This window comes from Sceloporus occidentalis, unplaced genomic scaffold (assembly GCF_023333645.1).
Source record: "Sceloporus occidentalis isolate IW3139 unplaced genomic scaffold, rSceOcc1.0.p SCAF_274, whole genome shotgun sequence".
Lineage (NCBI taxonomy): Eukaryota > Metazoa > Chordata > Lepidosauria > Squamata > Phrynosomatidae > Sceloporus > Sceloporus occidentalis.
Window position 1 is genome coordinate 814,764 of NW_028317254.1, and position 14,607 is coordinate 829,370.

The 14,607-nt window shown below is 46.0% G+C and overlaps 1 protein-coding gene across 1 annotated transcript; it reads right to left on the minus strand.

The window, feature by feature from the left end:
- Positions 1–5,688: 5,688 nt before the first annotated feature.
- LOC149275641 (plasmanylethanolamine desaturase 1-like) lies at positions 5,689–13,687 on the minus strand. The gene is made up of 6 exons (XM_089504491.1): positions 13,507–13,687; positions 10,311–10,430; positions 7,693–7,784; positions 6,573–6,717; positions 6,011–6,223; positions 5,689–5,810 (listed from the first exon to the last, which is right to left on the minus strand). The coding sequence occupies exons 1-6, from the start codon at positions 13,685–13,687 to the stop codon at positions 5,689–5,691; spliced, it is 873 nt and encodes a 290-aa protein (XP_089360617.1).
- Positions 13,688–14,607: the final 920 nt, after the last annotated feature.

Genomic DNA, 14,607 nt, shown 5'->3' on the forward strand with positions numbered 1-14,607 from the left:
CTTGCGTTCGCTGTGTTCCAGAGCCGGCCTCCCGGTGACGTCACGGAAGGCGAGAACCTCGCCCGGCTGTCAGAGCGCAAAGGCTGTGGGAGGGGGCCAGCCGACAAAAGGGAACCATAGAGACCCAGGCAGGAAGTTCGGGTAGACGGCCAGCAGACGGCGCTGCAGTGAATATGCGGAGTCCGGAAGTCATGTTTGATGAGGGCATAAAGTTAGGTATGTCTGGCAATTGGTATTCAGAGTTCTAATCAGGAAAGACACAGACATAACATAGAATGTCCGGTGATCTACACCTACGGGGCAATTGAGAACGACCAAGGGGTGATATCCAACGAAACTATGTGCATTTTGTGTTTTAGCGGTTTGGGTTTTTTTGAAGTTTCGGTAGGAATAACACCTCTAGTATTTAGGACTCTTTGATGGACTGCAGATTCCGGAAGTGACGCTGTATGTCAAGGAATTCTCTGAAAACGTGAAGAGGAATACAATAGATAAAGTGCCAGCAGAAGCAGGTGAGAGTAATAAAATATTCACGTGGAGGCTGCAGCAGGATGTCCAGGGCCCACTCCCACAGATAATGGATGATGAGGTTACTGAGAGGGCTCTTGCTACCCTCCCTGGAGGTAATGAACCTGTTGGCTTGAGAGGCCTAAATCGCAACAAGGAAGACTGGAGAATCTGTCACCCATAAGGGCAGTCCATGTGCCTTAAAGATGCGGACCCCCCACTCATGGATCATCCCCCTCAGTCTCTGCTGCTCGAGAAAATGGCGTCTGGAAACGAGCGAGTTGACGGTCACCCCCCTGAGATGCCAATAAGACGTCAATGCGGCTGTCTTATCCTCTTTTGAAAAGGAGGAGAAAAACACAAGAATCTATACGACCCTCCATTGTGGAGACTCAACAACCATCCAAAAGAATGGATCCATGGGTAGAAACATGGCGGGGGGGATTTAAGACCCCTCTATCAGCATCAGGTCATGCAGAGGAAGATACGAGGATTGTTTAAAATAAGCAAGGAGCAAGTCTGACCCTAAACGGAAGATCCGGAGCCAACCTGTCAAAAAAAAAAAATATACGTCAACCCCGTTTAAAGGAAATCTCTGGTTTTCTATTGAATCGGTCCTTTGTGAAGAAGGAAAGATCACCGACTTTAATAAGCAAAGCAAATGTTGCAAGACAACATAGTGTTGATTATGGAGGAAGTGGAAACAGAAGGACACACAATGCAGGCATATAATGAAGAAGGAACTTGCACAAATTTTGGTCTTGTATACCAATAGAATGTCAAAGCAGACCCTATAGCACACAGTCTATGCTTCATCGCATCGAGGAGATGTTGGCTTCAAGGAAAGAAGACTATCCGCCGGGTGTTGTTGCATCCTCAGAGCGTAGATCTTATAGCAGTGGCGTTGCAGACTTAAAACGCACCTAAAAGATCTAAAATCAAACCAGAAATGGCTTGCAGGTAGCAGCACACACAGGGCATAGAAATGTAAGAAGACCGTCTATAAAGTAGAGAAGCCATTCGTACGGACGCTTTGCGGCGAGGCGGGAGACACAGGAGGATTCGGTCGCGTTTGGGATGTTGGAAGAACGATAGGAATCTTACTACTCATCGGAGGATACGCAGGCAGAAGAGCTCACGCTTTCTTAAAACGTACACCGATTGTGATTGTACTCAAGGATTTATACGTCGAAGGAAGGTTATTGGTTGTCCGGATTCTAAAGATGACTCGCAATTAAGCGTTTAGAAATGGAGAATGAAAACTATATGTTGCAAAGTATGGAAATTAGACCTGTTGCCTTTAACATCTCTCTTAACTTATGGACGTTTAGGTACATTGTGGCAAGACTACCCTTAGGATGCACTTTTGACCGTGGCAGGGGCATCTTGTTGCCGCTGCGCGGGAGATCGGGCAGTCTATTGCCTGCAGCCTTCCTGCTGACCAAATGTGTGTGTGAGCACCATTACATAAGGAACGCCCAATCAACCATTCCGTTCCGGTACTGTCAAGACACCACTGGCATCTTTGCTCCACCTGCTGGCTGATCGCACACATTGCAATCAGCAGTGCAAGGCTATGTGGCCCTGCTTGCTGATCACACTGTGCTGGAGATGAGAGGGAAGAGCGTGGAAAGAAGGGGTTTTGGTAAATGGTGAGCTACATCCATAAGAGCATAGAAACATTATACACTACTTATGTCCTGTTTCCCAAGTGCACTTTATTGGCGGTGTATAAAACAATAAATAGTAATAAAGCATCATTTGTATACAAATGGATCACTTTGCCCAATCTTATAATCTGACGCTAGATGGCGCTGTATACTATCGTAACATTTACTGTCTCCCCTCTATTTAGCGCCATAAACGGTATGTTTTACTTACATGAAAACTAATGATTTCACTTATTTTTTATATTTGAGTTGAGGTCACCTACTGGTTGGAACCCAGCGTGTTCCTGTTGCATTCAGCTGGATCCAGTAGCTCTCTCTAGTATTAAGATCATTAGGTTATTTGTCACGGTGTCGGATCATCCGCAACAAACTAAGCCCCATAAAATGCGTGACGCCGTCGGTACAACTCTGAATACATTGCTTTGACTGATCCATTGTCTGAAGACAGCTAAGGTATCTAATTCTCCTACTGAGAACTTGGTAGATAAGTGGAACAGGCTCCCAGCAGAAGTGGTAGAGGCTAATACAGCGGGGGACTTGAAACAAGCATGGGAGAGGCATATGGATTGTGAATCTAAAACGAGACCAACGACTGATTAAGGTTTGAGTCATTACAGCAGGACAAAGTATGTGCAGATTCCCAGCATTACCTGTCCGCAGTTTATTTTTGAATCGGGGATATAAGTGGATTTTTCTTGGTGATTTCTTGTTTTGTTTTGTAAAGAAAGACGCAGGAAACCAGTAAGTTGTCCACAACCAGTAATATCTAGATTTGTTATAAATATATTTACATTTAGAACATGAAATTAAAATAATCCCCGTTACACAAAGAAGAAAAAAAAAATTAAGGCTTTATATAATGTACAGAAAAATAATAGAAGCACCTTAAAAAGCCGGCCGTACATCGTGTGTCTGAGAGAAGATCTTAAAGACAAATGTATTCCCCAACATAATCTACTTTGCATTTGGTGCCTGGATCAGACTTGGTGTATTATTTGTAAGCCCCCCAACCACATTTGTTTTGGGACAGTTCTACCAGCCTCTTCTTGTTCTGACTTTTGCTCCTTAAAGAGCGCCCTGACCACCTGCGAGGAGGTCCTAGGATTTTGTGGCGTTGCAGGCCCTCACGGGCCAGAGGATGGGCTGTTGACAGGATCAACATCCAGCAAATACTTGTACGGGAAGAAAAGGAAAGGATCTGACAATGAAGGTATCTCGTTAAAAATACACCTGGCACAAGTGCGGCGCGTTCCGACACGGAATTCTACGGGATTCTTAGAACGAGGGTAGCAGGCGGACAGCTCGAGCCTTTGTGTAGCTGAACCTCCAGCTGGAGCCTGGTCTTTGCCTGGCTGACCGAGCGTCACAGGAGTTGTAGCTACACAAGAGCAACATTCAAAGTTCAGATTTGATCTACATCCACGCTGAAGTCAACAAGTTCTGGGGAACCCGATAAAAGGGCCGGGTTTAAACGACCTAACATGGCATGGAAACGAATGGTCGGAAGGAAGCCCAGCAAGTAAAAGCACTAAAATATACTGAGCCACATAGTCAAGGAGCCTCCATATAATAAGACTTCTCTTCTCTAACCTCTCTCCTCATGGTAAATAATTATCCAAATCAACAACATTTGCTAAACAGACATAGGCATTTCTGCAATGTGGTGGTTAACAATCGCGCAGCCAAAACGTAGAATCCCAGCACAGACGGGGTTAATGCTGTAAATGACTATTGTAGCTGGAAACGGCCCTTTATCACTCCCATGTCCCAATGGCCATTTATCACTCCTGTGTCCCAATGGTCCTTTATCACTCCCATCACTCCTGTGTTCCAATGGCACGTTGTGTTCGCTGATCCAAGTTTTAAGTTTAAAAGGATAATTGATTGTTAAAATTATGTTACAGCCAGAAATGCCCTTGTTTTTCAGCTCAGTGACCCCAAACTTTTGAACGGCAGCGTGTAATCTATATATATAAGAAAACAAACATATAAAAATGGAGAAAAGATAGGATATTACGCTGAAGCTGCTTTTTAATGAATTGATTCTATTAAAGAATATTCTATATTAAATAATCGGTCGTACTGACGCACACAGGGACCCTTTATACTCGCGCTCTGGAAACGATGTGACGGCGGCGGGTCAGTGATGTGAGAAGCCCCGCCGTGTAATACTAATAATCAAACTGCAGCTTTCCAACGGAAATAAAACAAAAAACGCCACCACGGAGTGTAAACGGTGAAATATATTAAAAAGTGGTTTAAAATATTATATTCCAAGAGGTATAAATTGACAATCGTATGCGGATGTACACGTTTACACTGATAAGAGATAGTTTGCAGCTTGACCCCCGTTCCGGCATACCTGTCAAACCAACTATTCAATTAAGGCAGTCCTGAGCCTTAAAACAGAAGCCATGGAAAAAAACACAGGCAACTTCCACTATAATTCCGTTATACAGCGACACGGAGATGAATACTTTGGAGTTTACGCGGCCACCGGCAAGAAAACCTACAAGCCACGTTTATTCACAACAAATGGACATTCGACGGGACGGCCGATTCCCCCGCTTGTTTCAACGACGACAAATAAAATGGGACTTGGTTTCTACTGTCTACCTATCCACAGACGGACCCCCAATTCACAATCCACGGGGAACAGCGAACAATTGATGGCTTAACCGCAGTCTGAGGGGCAGCTGGACCCCTAAACATCGAAGGTGACCTACGCTGCTGTCGGGTTTAAACCTTGGAGTGATACCATGTACTCTACAGAATTCTTGTAATAACTACAACAAAAACAGGACTTCATATCCCAGATTCTATCTTTTATGATCACAGGTTTGAGGTGTCAGTTGCGGAGCCCGGACACGTCAGCTCTTTATTGATGGGCCGGGAAGATACCTGTACCGACTGATGAGGGAACGGGAGAAGCCGTTCTATGATCTGAAACAGCGACCCACCGATCTCACTCGAGCCGCGCTCTCGCAGACCGACCGATATGAACCGAAAGAGAAAGAAACATGCAGAGTTAGCCCTTCTCGGATATCAGGTGATCAAAAACAACAAGTAAAAATCCTGAAAAATAAAACGGAAAAACAAAACTGCTCTAATTATTCATAGCTGCATGACATGCTTGATTTCATTCATGTTGATACAACAAATGCTTATCGAGTTCGCCGATGTGTTTCCGTAGTGCAAGTCAGTTTACAATCTTCTCTACCGGCTCATGAGATGGTCACACGAGGCTCCGGTTGGTGAAACGTCACTAGGACATCAGCAAAGGGAACGGTCGGCGCTCTGGTGAGACGGGAACACGAGGACCTTTCCTGATGTTCGTTTATGGAGAGAAAGTCCTTGGTTACCAGTTCCTAGGGTGTTAGCACAGTTAGTAAGTCAGTTACTCCATAAAAAGTCTTATATTTGGCTAATGGCTTTAGGTTTCGCTTAGATTTTTTTTGTGTTAAAATGTTGGCAAACTCTCGTTCAGGGTTGGAGTAGGGCTGGCGTCGCCTCATTTCACTTTCTGAGCCCATTTCAAGTCGTCGGATCGCGGCTTCTCTCCCGTAGCTCCCTGGATGATCTCCTCTAGGCGTCTCCAGAAACCGATCTTTTCCAGCGGGTAATTCAGCCAACCTTAGAACAGGGAGATCAAGAGGTCAAAGCTCCAACATCAAACATACCACGATCACCATCACATGGGTTATTTACGACCTAATTCGTTACTTTTGGGTTATTTACGACCCAGTTCTGGTTCTCAAGCTTTCCTAAGAGCCGTTCCCAAAAGAGAGCTCATACCCCACCACTCCCCTATAAGAAAGGGAAGCGCTTGTTACCTGTGGTGATACAAAAATAGGTCTCGTGCGGGGACACGTGATGGATCCGGTGGTGTTTACGCGGCAATATGATGTGCCAGTCTTGGAGGAAGACCACCCAGGAAGGAAGACCGAAGTAGGTGTGAGACCACTTGTGAATCTGGTTTGTCAGCGTCACAAACATCGCCAGCGCGAACACGAAACATTCCGTCGGGTACGTTTTGTGTATTAAATCTACGGAATCAAGAGGGGGAAAAAAGAAAAGAAATGAGTACGACAAACATGTGAAGCTCCATGATCAACCTGCAACCTTGAGGAGATCCTGAAATACTCATCATTTGAGACCTCCTCTTCGCCAACAGGACATCACGAAGCGAGCCGACCCCCCAATAAAATGTCTCTTCACCAAGGCCCCCCAGAGAGATTTGTTTATTAAGTTAAAACCAAAGAGGCATTTTGGAGAAGAGTCGAGGAGGACCCCTTCTAAAATAACTGTCCTAACGACCAATATTACCTCCGTGTCAGCGCGGCAGGAAAACCCCTGCAAGACTGCGACCGTGGGAGAGGGGCACGGCCCACTCACCTGAAGACAGGAATGTGAATTTGTACGCCATGCTCGCCAGCGGGACGATGGTCAGCATACAGTTGTCTCCATTGGTTTCTATGAAGTCGTGCCTCGTAATTGCGGTGGGGTCGATGTGATGCTCCCGAAAGGGTCTGATAAATGCCTGGGACAAAAAAAAGACATTCACGAACGTTTAATAAATATGGCAGAGTTGAAAAAAGGACTAAACATTCCAAGTCTTTCCCTCACGAGGGACTTCGTATCAATATAGAGGAGACTCGGCAGATACCGTCATATAACCGTATTCTTTCGGAAGTTGCACCAGACTTTTGAAGTAAAGAAAGAAAAGAAAAATATGAGAAGAACGAAGACGAGTGCGAGGTGGACTTATCCTGCGAAAGACGCTAAAGGTCGATCCATGCGCAACCTTAGGCCAGGGTGACCCTACGTTGGGGGGGGGGGGGTCTCGAGACTTCCAACCTTTTTCTCCCCATGAGCGACAGAGCCAGGGTATACGATGAAAGGGTTAAAGCCAGCGTTGGAAAGGGATATCCGGACGCGTGTTGATACGTTTCGTCGGGTGTAAAACGTTTCACGCGCTCCGCCGGCGGCTGCGGTTTGACGCCGGCTTTTTAATCGAGTGGCGCTTGGCTCTCGGATTACATTAGCTGCGTTACACGGGCAGGAGGCGGCACTCACATCGGATATCACTCATGTTCGGTGCACTCAAGCGATGGATCGGGCAAACGTTAACCCTTTCAGCAGAGGCATTACACAAAGAGACAGCGGAGCGTGATAAGGGTAACCCTTCAGCTTCCGATAACCATGGACACGTCTTCGAGCCCCTGCCCCGACGCAGCGGGACCGCTCTCCATTAATGCAGCTCGAGCCCATCCTAAACATTCTAAAAAGTGATTTTTCTGAATTAAATCGATCTTTTTATTATTAAAAAATGAGTAGCGGAGGTTTGAGGGGCCCCATTTCATTTTCTTTCTGCGGGTCCAAATCGTTGTGTAACGCTCTGCTTGTTATATCCGGTTTACCCATTGTACATCGCCATGGAATACGACAGTGCTACATGAATAACGACATAAATGATATGGAAATATATCCAAACCATACAGAAACCAAAACCTACTTTTCCAACGATTGGCAGCTCCACAGACCCCCAGGTGTCGGCCCCCCAGTGGACCAACCCAGAGGCGAAATCCGCAGTGATGATTCCTGCAACTGAGAAGAAAAAAAAAACCACTAAGAAAATGAATTTGGACGATAAAAAGTTGCTCTAAAGTTTCATAAATCTTCAGGGGAAGCAAAAGCAGGTCCGGCATTTACAACCAAATTCCTTTGTAAAAGTAACCAAAAGACCAGAATTACCGCCTTCTGCGGTCAAAAACCAGAAGTGTGGATTGCATCACGGGTCATTAACCTTTTAAGCACCAGGCTTCCGTCTTGTGCGGGAAGGGGTTAATGGTACAGTATTTAAGAATGCATGAGTGAATCTCATTGGTTCCAAGTGGAATTCCTGCCTCTGGATCTGATAAAGGCACCTGCTATCTTTATTGCCCCCTCTTCACACACAGAGGCTGTTGGCCTGTATGTTCTGCCCCCCCCCCCCCCCCCTTACAGCCGTTATCAGCCCGCCGACTATCTTATCAGCGGGATCGGAAGAGATATGGAGAGGAAACCCCTTCGCTTGTTTGCGTTTGGATTGACAAACCTGCCGAGAGGGAATCTGCAAACAAACATGGGTGTTTAATACCCTCACTGTATTACCCTCTACCACTTCTGCTGGGAGGCTGTTCCACTTATCTACCAGAGTAAAAATCTATACAGTTAACACAACGCATAAGAAGACGCTGTGATTTACTGATCTAACATAAAACGTCTAAGATCCAGAGTTCAAAAACACAATCACTGTGTTTTCCCTTCATCGTTAAACTCCGTGCATGCGCTGCGCTGAATCAACCCGCCGCTGTGATCTTTGCCGGCTCATTTGGGAAATCGGTTAATGCGCGTTACAGATCGCAGCCCACCGGGGGACTCGCTCTGCCGACCAATTCATTCGCGCCGTCTGCAAACGCATCAGGGACGTTCTAATTAGAAGCGAGATTATTTATTTTTCACCAAAACCGCCAGAAATGCTCAACAAAAAACATTAAACGTGCATCGCTGCGGAATACGACGGCACTGCGCCAATCAAAGAGTATTATCTTAAAGTATACTGTCATCACTCGGTACTTCGGGAGGCCGTTTCCCCCTCCCCCCTTTAGGTTTTACTCTGTACGCGGCTCAATATCAACTCCCGGGGCTCTGTTTTCTTAACTCGTGGCTCGATAGCAAGCTCAGAAACGGATCCACAACAACTAAATAACATCTGCTCTACAAACCTGAATGCCCCCACATGGACCCCCTCTATAATAACATCACACATAGAGCTCTATAATGGGGGCCTCAGGATTTAGGTTATACGACGGTATGTGCCCGTCACCTGCTTGGTGTGTCCTGTTGAAAAGCAGTGTGCATCCGGCTATCCCCTGCTTGAACACTGGTTTATAATCCACTAGTAATAACCCTGATGTGTACATTAAATTTGGACCCTGGGGGGCTTATAATCCAGCTGGAAGTATCCCCCCCCCCCCCAGCTGCCCCGGGCTACGCAAGAGGAGACTGGGGGGGGGGGGGATACAGAATGATAAATAGCAGAAGCGAGGCGGTGAGACAAGTGGCGTGTGGGGGGGGGGGCACACGCTATAGGCAGGCGATACGTGTTTTAGAAAGTAAATTAAAATAGATTTTAAATAATTACATGAAATAAATGTAAAAAAAAAAAATTTTAAATCAGATTTTATTTTTATTTTTTTAAATGCTTTTGTTGGAAAAACCTCTCTAAAGATAGTTTTCTATTAAGGATGCATTGTAGCTCAAAGGTTATTCAGCATGGAATAGAGCTTTGTTTAACCCCTTCAGTTAATGAACGCTGACGTTTAAGCAAATACAAGAAAATAAAAAGAAAAAATGTCGGTGCGCTAAGCTAGTCTCAGGCTCAAATAATACAAATGTGTAATACGAGGCCTACCAAACAGTGTGAGCATGCTGCAAATACAGTGTGTTGGCTGTACAATGTATACAAAATACTGTCTGCGCTTCTCACCCTAATAAAGTTGGCAACAAATATATAAACATAATATAAATGAGAGGTTTTGGTTATATGAATTGGCCAAAGCATTTGAAGGAGGTTTAATTGCCCCTCCCCCAACACATTAATAAGGTTTTGGTAGCCGTATAAACTGCTTTGTGTGCCCACTATGTAGAGGTGAGAGTAGGTTCTCACCCTATTGAGAGAGTGCCTTGACGTGGCGGGTGAGCTTAATTATGCTTTGGCCAATTCATATAACCAAAACCTCTCATTTATATTATGTTTATATATTTGTTGCCAACTTTATTAGGGTGAGAAGCATGCGATATAATGTTATTGTTACGAGTTAAATAAAACAATTTATTATGCGTGATTAACCCATTAAACCAAAAGCAATTGACGGGTTATTTTTCTGAATATAAACTCTTTATCTGGCTGCAAATATTAATTACCGGAAATAATTACCGGAAATAACGACTCTTTACATTTAAAAATCATGATTTAAGTCGGCTAGAGGTTTAAATGAAATCCGCCGTGTTTAGAGCTCAGGAAAGGTTTCATTTCAGGGGCGTTTTTTGGGGGGGGGGTTTTACGGGGGGGGGGGGGGGTTTACTTACAGATACTAAAGATGATGCTGGCCGTGTGGTCCAGGCTGAAGTAGCGAATCAGGCTGAGGAAATTGTAGGCGAGCAAAACAAAGCAGAGGATCACAGAGACCCATTCCTGGAATCTTTTTCCTGTAAAAATAAATAAATATATTTAAAAAAATAAATAAACCTTTATTATTATTGTTTTTAACATTAAAAATGCATTATTTTCCTAGGAAATACTGCGGGGTATGGGGGGGCAGTTAGTTCATCATCTTGAAACTTGTGACAATAAGCAAATTAAAATCATGTGCCGACTCGGCAAACAGGTCGCGGCTGGCTGCGGGGAGCTGAAGGAAAACAGCTTAGTCGATCTATATATTTTTTTTTTTTTTATTTATTTTGTAATTTTCTATCACGGATCTCTATAAAATCGCACCCCCCCCCCCCATTCTAAAGTGTGCAAAATGACATCACACATTAGAACTCAGGGCCACGGGTTCCGAGAGATTGTAGAGCCTGGACCGATAAATGTTATAAACGGCAACTGAATGGGGAGGAATAATCCTGCAGATCACATAAATGTCATTGCTGTCAGGGACAGTCTAATGTCTCAGACATCCCTACTATCGAAGAATACATACTCTGTGAGTAGCCTCAAACTGCAGACGGGATGAGTATGAGTAGCGGGAGGGGAATAGTAGGATATGGCCGCCTACAGCGTGTTTGGCCGGTGCGACCGATCGGGGAGGACGGTAACGCGCATGAACGATCGGACGACAAGCTCCTGAACCTTATATATCCGCCTAGGTCGTCTCACGGGTTGTACAAGAGCTCTTGGTTCGAGGTTCGAGAGCGTTAAGTAAACCGTATAGCATCTGATACATCACATTAATTAAACGCTAAAGGGTTAAGTACAAGGTCAGCGCCGACAATCGTTAATCATAAGTTTCTGCAGCAGAGCGAACGCGCTTAGGGTTCTTTTTTGTTTAAATATAAATGCCACGGTTATCATGAAGGGGTTAATGAAGTTATGGAGTCACCGGGCTTATCTGCAAAAACCACGAAGGTTATATAAAGAGCTACGTGGCGAGACTGACGCAATCACCATAGCAACTGATAAACTGTTTCTGCCGACCGTTGCACGTTGACCGTTCGGTAACAGATCGGTTCTCGTTCCGTAGACGCCAGCGACTCGCTTCTCCTTAGGCCCCTCGGCGGCTTCCTCTCCCCCGCCCCGGGGCTCTCCGACCAAAGCTTCCATTAGCAGCCATTGCTTTAACCATTTAACGGCCACTCGGCGCCACTTGCATCAAGCATGTTAACAACATGTCTTACATATGAGAATCCCCAAGTGTGCCACACGACAGAAAGGGGCCGCTAACCCCCCCCCCATATTCTGTAACAGATTTAAAGAGAACTCATTACTGAAGACGAGGTTTTATTACCCCATGAAGCCCACCGTCACCTGTCCACAGCGCAATACCGGCCAAAAGTTTGGGGTCACTCAGTGGTTTTCATGGAAGACAAGGAAATTTCTGGCTGTAACATAATTACAAAAAGGGTTTTCTGACCAATTAGCCTTTTAAACTTAAACTTGGATCAGCGAACACAACGTGCCATTGGAACACAGGAGTGATGGGAGTGATAAAGGGCCATTGGAACACAGGAGTGATGGGAGTGATAAAGGGCCATTGGAACACAGGAGTGATGGGAGTGATAAAGGAGTGATGGGAGTGATAAAGGGCCTCTGTACGCCTATGAAGAGATTCCATTAAAAGTCAGCCGTTTCCACCTACAGTAGTCATTTACAGCATTAACCCTGCCTACGCTGGATTTCTCATCCATTTCACATTATTTTAACAGACAAAATGTGCTTTTCTTTCAAAAACAAGGAAATTCCTTGGTGCCCCAAACTTTTGAACGGGGGGCGGAAGGACTGGGGGGGGGGATTTGCTGTCTTGAAAAAAAGATGAAAGATCGCCGGTGAGCGAGCCCTAAACACCTAAGTGCGGTTTGCAAACGTAGGAACAGCATCCGATCTAATAAACAATCAATTAGCTGCAAGACCGATGGTTCCGTTACATAAACCGGCTACCGATCAATACATTTCCAGGGTTGTATTAACACTTTGTATCGATCTGCGATTTTAGTCATCGATATAATTCCTAGAATTCCGCATCGCTGCCCAATACGGTGCAAAAGAGAACAAAGACAACGAAGTTCCGCAGCAGCTCCGGCCTTTTACACCCCGATCAGCCAGAAGGGGTTACGCAATACATAAAGCGCAGCCCCGGACACATCACGCATGAAGAATGCAGTCGGGTTACATAGTAACACGCAACACAAACAGGGTGAGTAAGGCTCGGCTGTTACAGGAAGATTACATACACCGCCCCCCACCCCGTGTTTTTTTGTTACCCCAGCGTTGTGGTAAATAATGAATTGCTTTACGTCTTCTGGGGCAGATACAGCGGAGAGGAAAGGATTGTGTTTTTGGTTTTCACTAAATGGGAATGTGGGCTGCTGCCCGATGACATGAACCTGCCCCTAAACATTGTACAACGCTGAAGAATATGCACCCCGTACTTTGAAGGCCCAATGGCTGCCAATACCCCTATTTATACACATATAGTATCCAGGTGCAGGGGTACCATGGGGCCACTGTTACCCCAACAGCTTGTATGCTCACTGATATCAAGCTATCCAGGAGCTTAATGATTCATCAGAGGGTCATTTCTTTTTTTTCTTTTTTTTATTGATTGGGGGTCCCGCTTACTGCCCACAGTGGGGTTCAGTGTCACCAGGCACCCTTTGGGGTCCCTGTACCCCTCATAGATCTGCCCTGGGGTAATTGATGTGCTGGGATATAGCAGGAAGCAGTATCCCTGTAGCCTGTGGGGTCCTTGTACCCCCACATAGATCTGTCCTGGGGAAATTGATGTAGTGGGGAATAGTAAGATTCAGTGTGATCCTGGAAGGCTGTGGGGGTCCCTGTACTCCCTACACAGATCCCCCTTGGGGTCATTAAGGTAGAGTGAGACTCAGAGGCAGCCTGGGGGGTCCCTTCTCCTCCCCATATGCAGCACTATTGACAGAACGGGGCCCCAATAACCCTGCACCCCGGTACCGTGCATTAAAGGGACCCGCAGCCTGACAGGCCAGTGACAGCCGCTGGAGCCCCCGGGTGTGTCCGCCCCCATGTCTTCCCCCCTGCCCTGCTCACCTGGAGAATAAAGTTCCGCTAACTCCTTGGCCCCCGCGTGCTGGGGCCCCCACCTTGGGCTGCCCTCCCTGCACACCTCGGGGCGCCCCTGCTGCTCGCTCTCAAGAGCCTCGCCTTCCTCGGCCATCGGCGAGCAGAGCCGGGGGTCACTGACGGCTCCTCCGTGCGCCTTCCTCGCCATGTTCCCTGCCAGCCAACCAGAGAGGCAGGTGTCACAAACTCCCCAGCCATTGGGCGAAGGCAGAAAGGGGAGGGAACCAAAGACCAATGAGAACGGGGAATCGTGACATGGAAGCCAATGAGATACCGCCCACGCAACGCAGGCATGTGACGGGCGGCCAATGAGAGAGCGGCAGGGGATTGAGGCAGGGTGGTGGCGCAGAGACCTGGTCAGTGGGCGGCTGCCCGTGAGTGGGGCTGGGTGGGTGTTGCTGCTCTTCTCTGGCACCGAGGCCGTGCCCTTCGCTCAGTCTCACAGCTGACACCTGATACAGTCACGTACATCCACACACCACGAGCCCTGCCCTAGCATGTTTTACTGTGGTTGCCGAGGGAACCGAGCGCTGCAAATGCTATTTAACCTGTATTACTGCATTGACACAAACTTTACAGGCAGAAGTAAAGTGAGACCAAGGCTCAGAGTGCCAATTTGGGGTGAATTCTTCAGTTTAATGAATCAGGCAACATAGCACATTGAATGGGTAATGGGATTCCACACCGATCTGCTTGGTACCGACCCCCTAATGCTGATATATGTGTATATATATATATATATATATATATATATATATATATATATATATAGCGCCAACAGATTCCGTAGTGCTGTATATATATATTTATATAGATGTACTCAAACGTACTTAAATGTAATTATATATGACCGGATTTTTTAAAGGAAACACTTTAATGCTTTATTTATATATTTATAGTTCCTGGAAGTCGGACGGATACAATGTATCCGATGTAAATGTATCCATCGTACAGGAAGCGTTGTCGGAAATAAACCTTGTTTAGTCTGAGATGCCCACGGCGTGTAAACGGGTGACTTCTCTCGGGGTCCGCGTCGCTGCTGCTAATATTCAATACAGTAGATTGGAT

Bases quoted from the DNA above. Each gene is read 5' to 3' on its own strand.
- LOC149275641 (XM_089504491.1), bottom strand. From the start codon at position 13,687: ATGGCGAGGAAGGCGCACGGAGGAGCCGTCAGTGACCCCCGGCTCTGC. The intron at 10,431-13,506 runs GTGAGCAGGGCA...TTATTTTTACAG, and splicing joins AGCGGAACTTTATTCTCCAG to GAAAAAGATTCCAGGAATGG. The intron at 6,224-6,572 runs GTGAGTGGGCCG...TTGATTCCGTAG, and splicing joins ATTCACATTCCTGTCTTCAG to ATTTAATACACAAAACGTAC.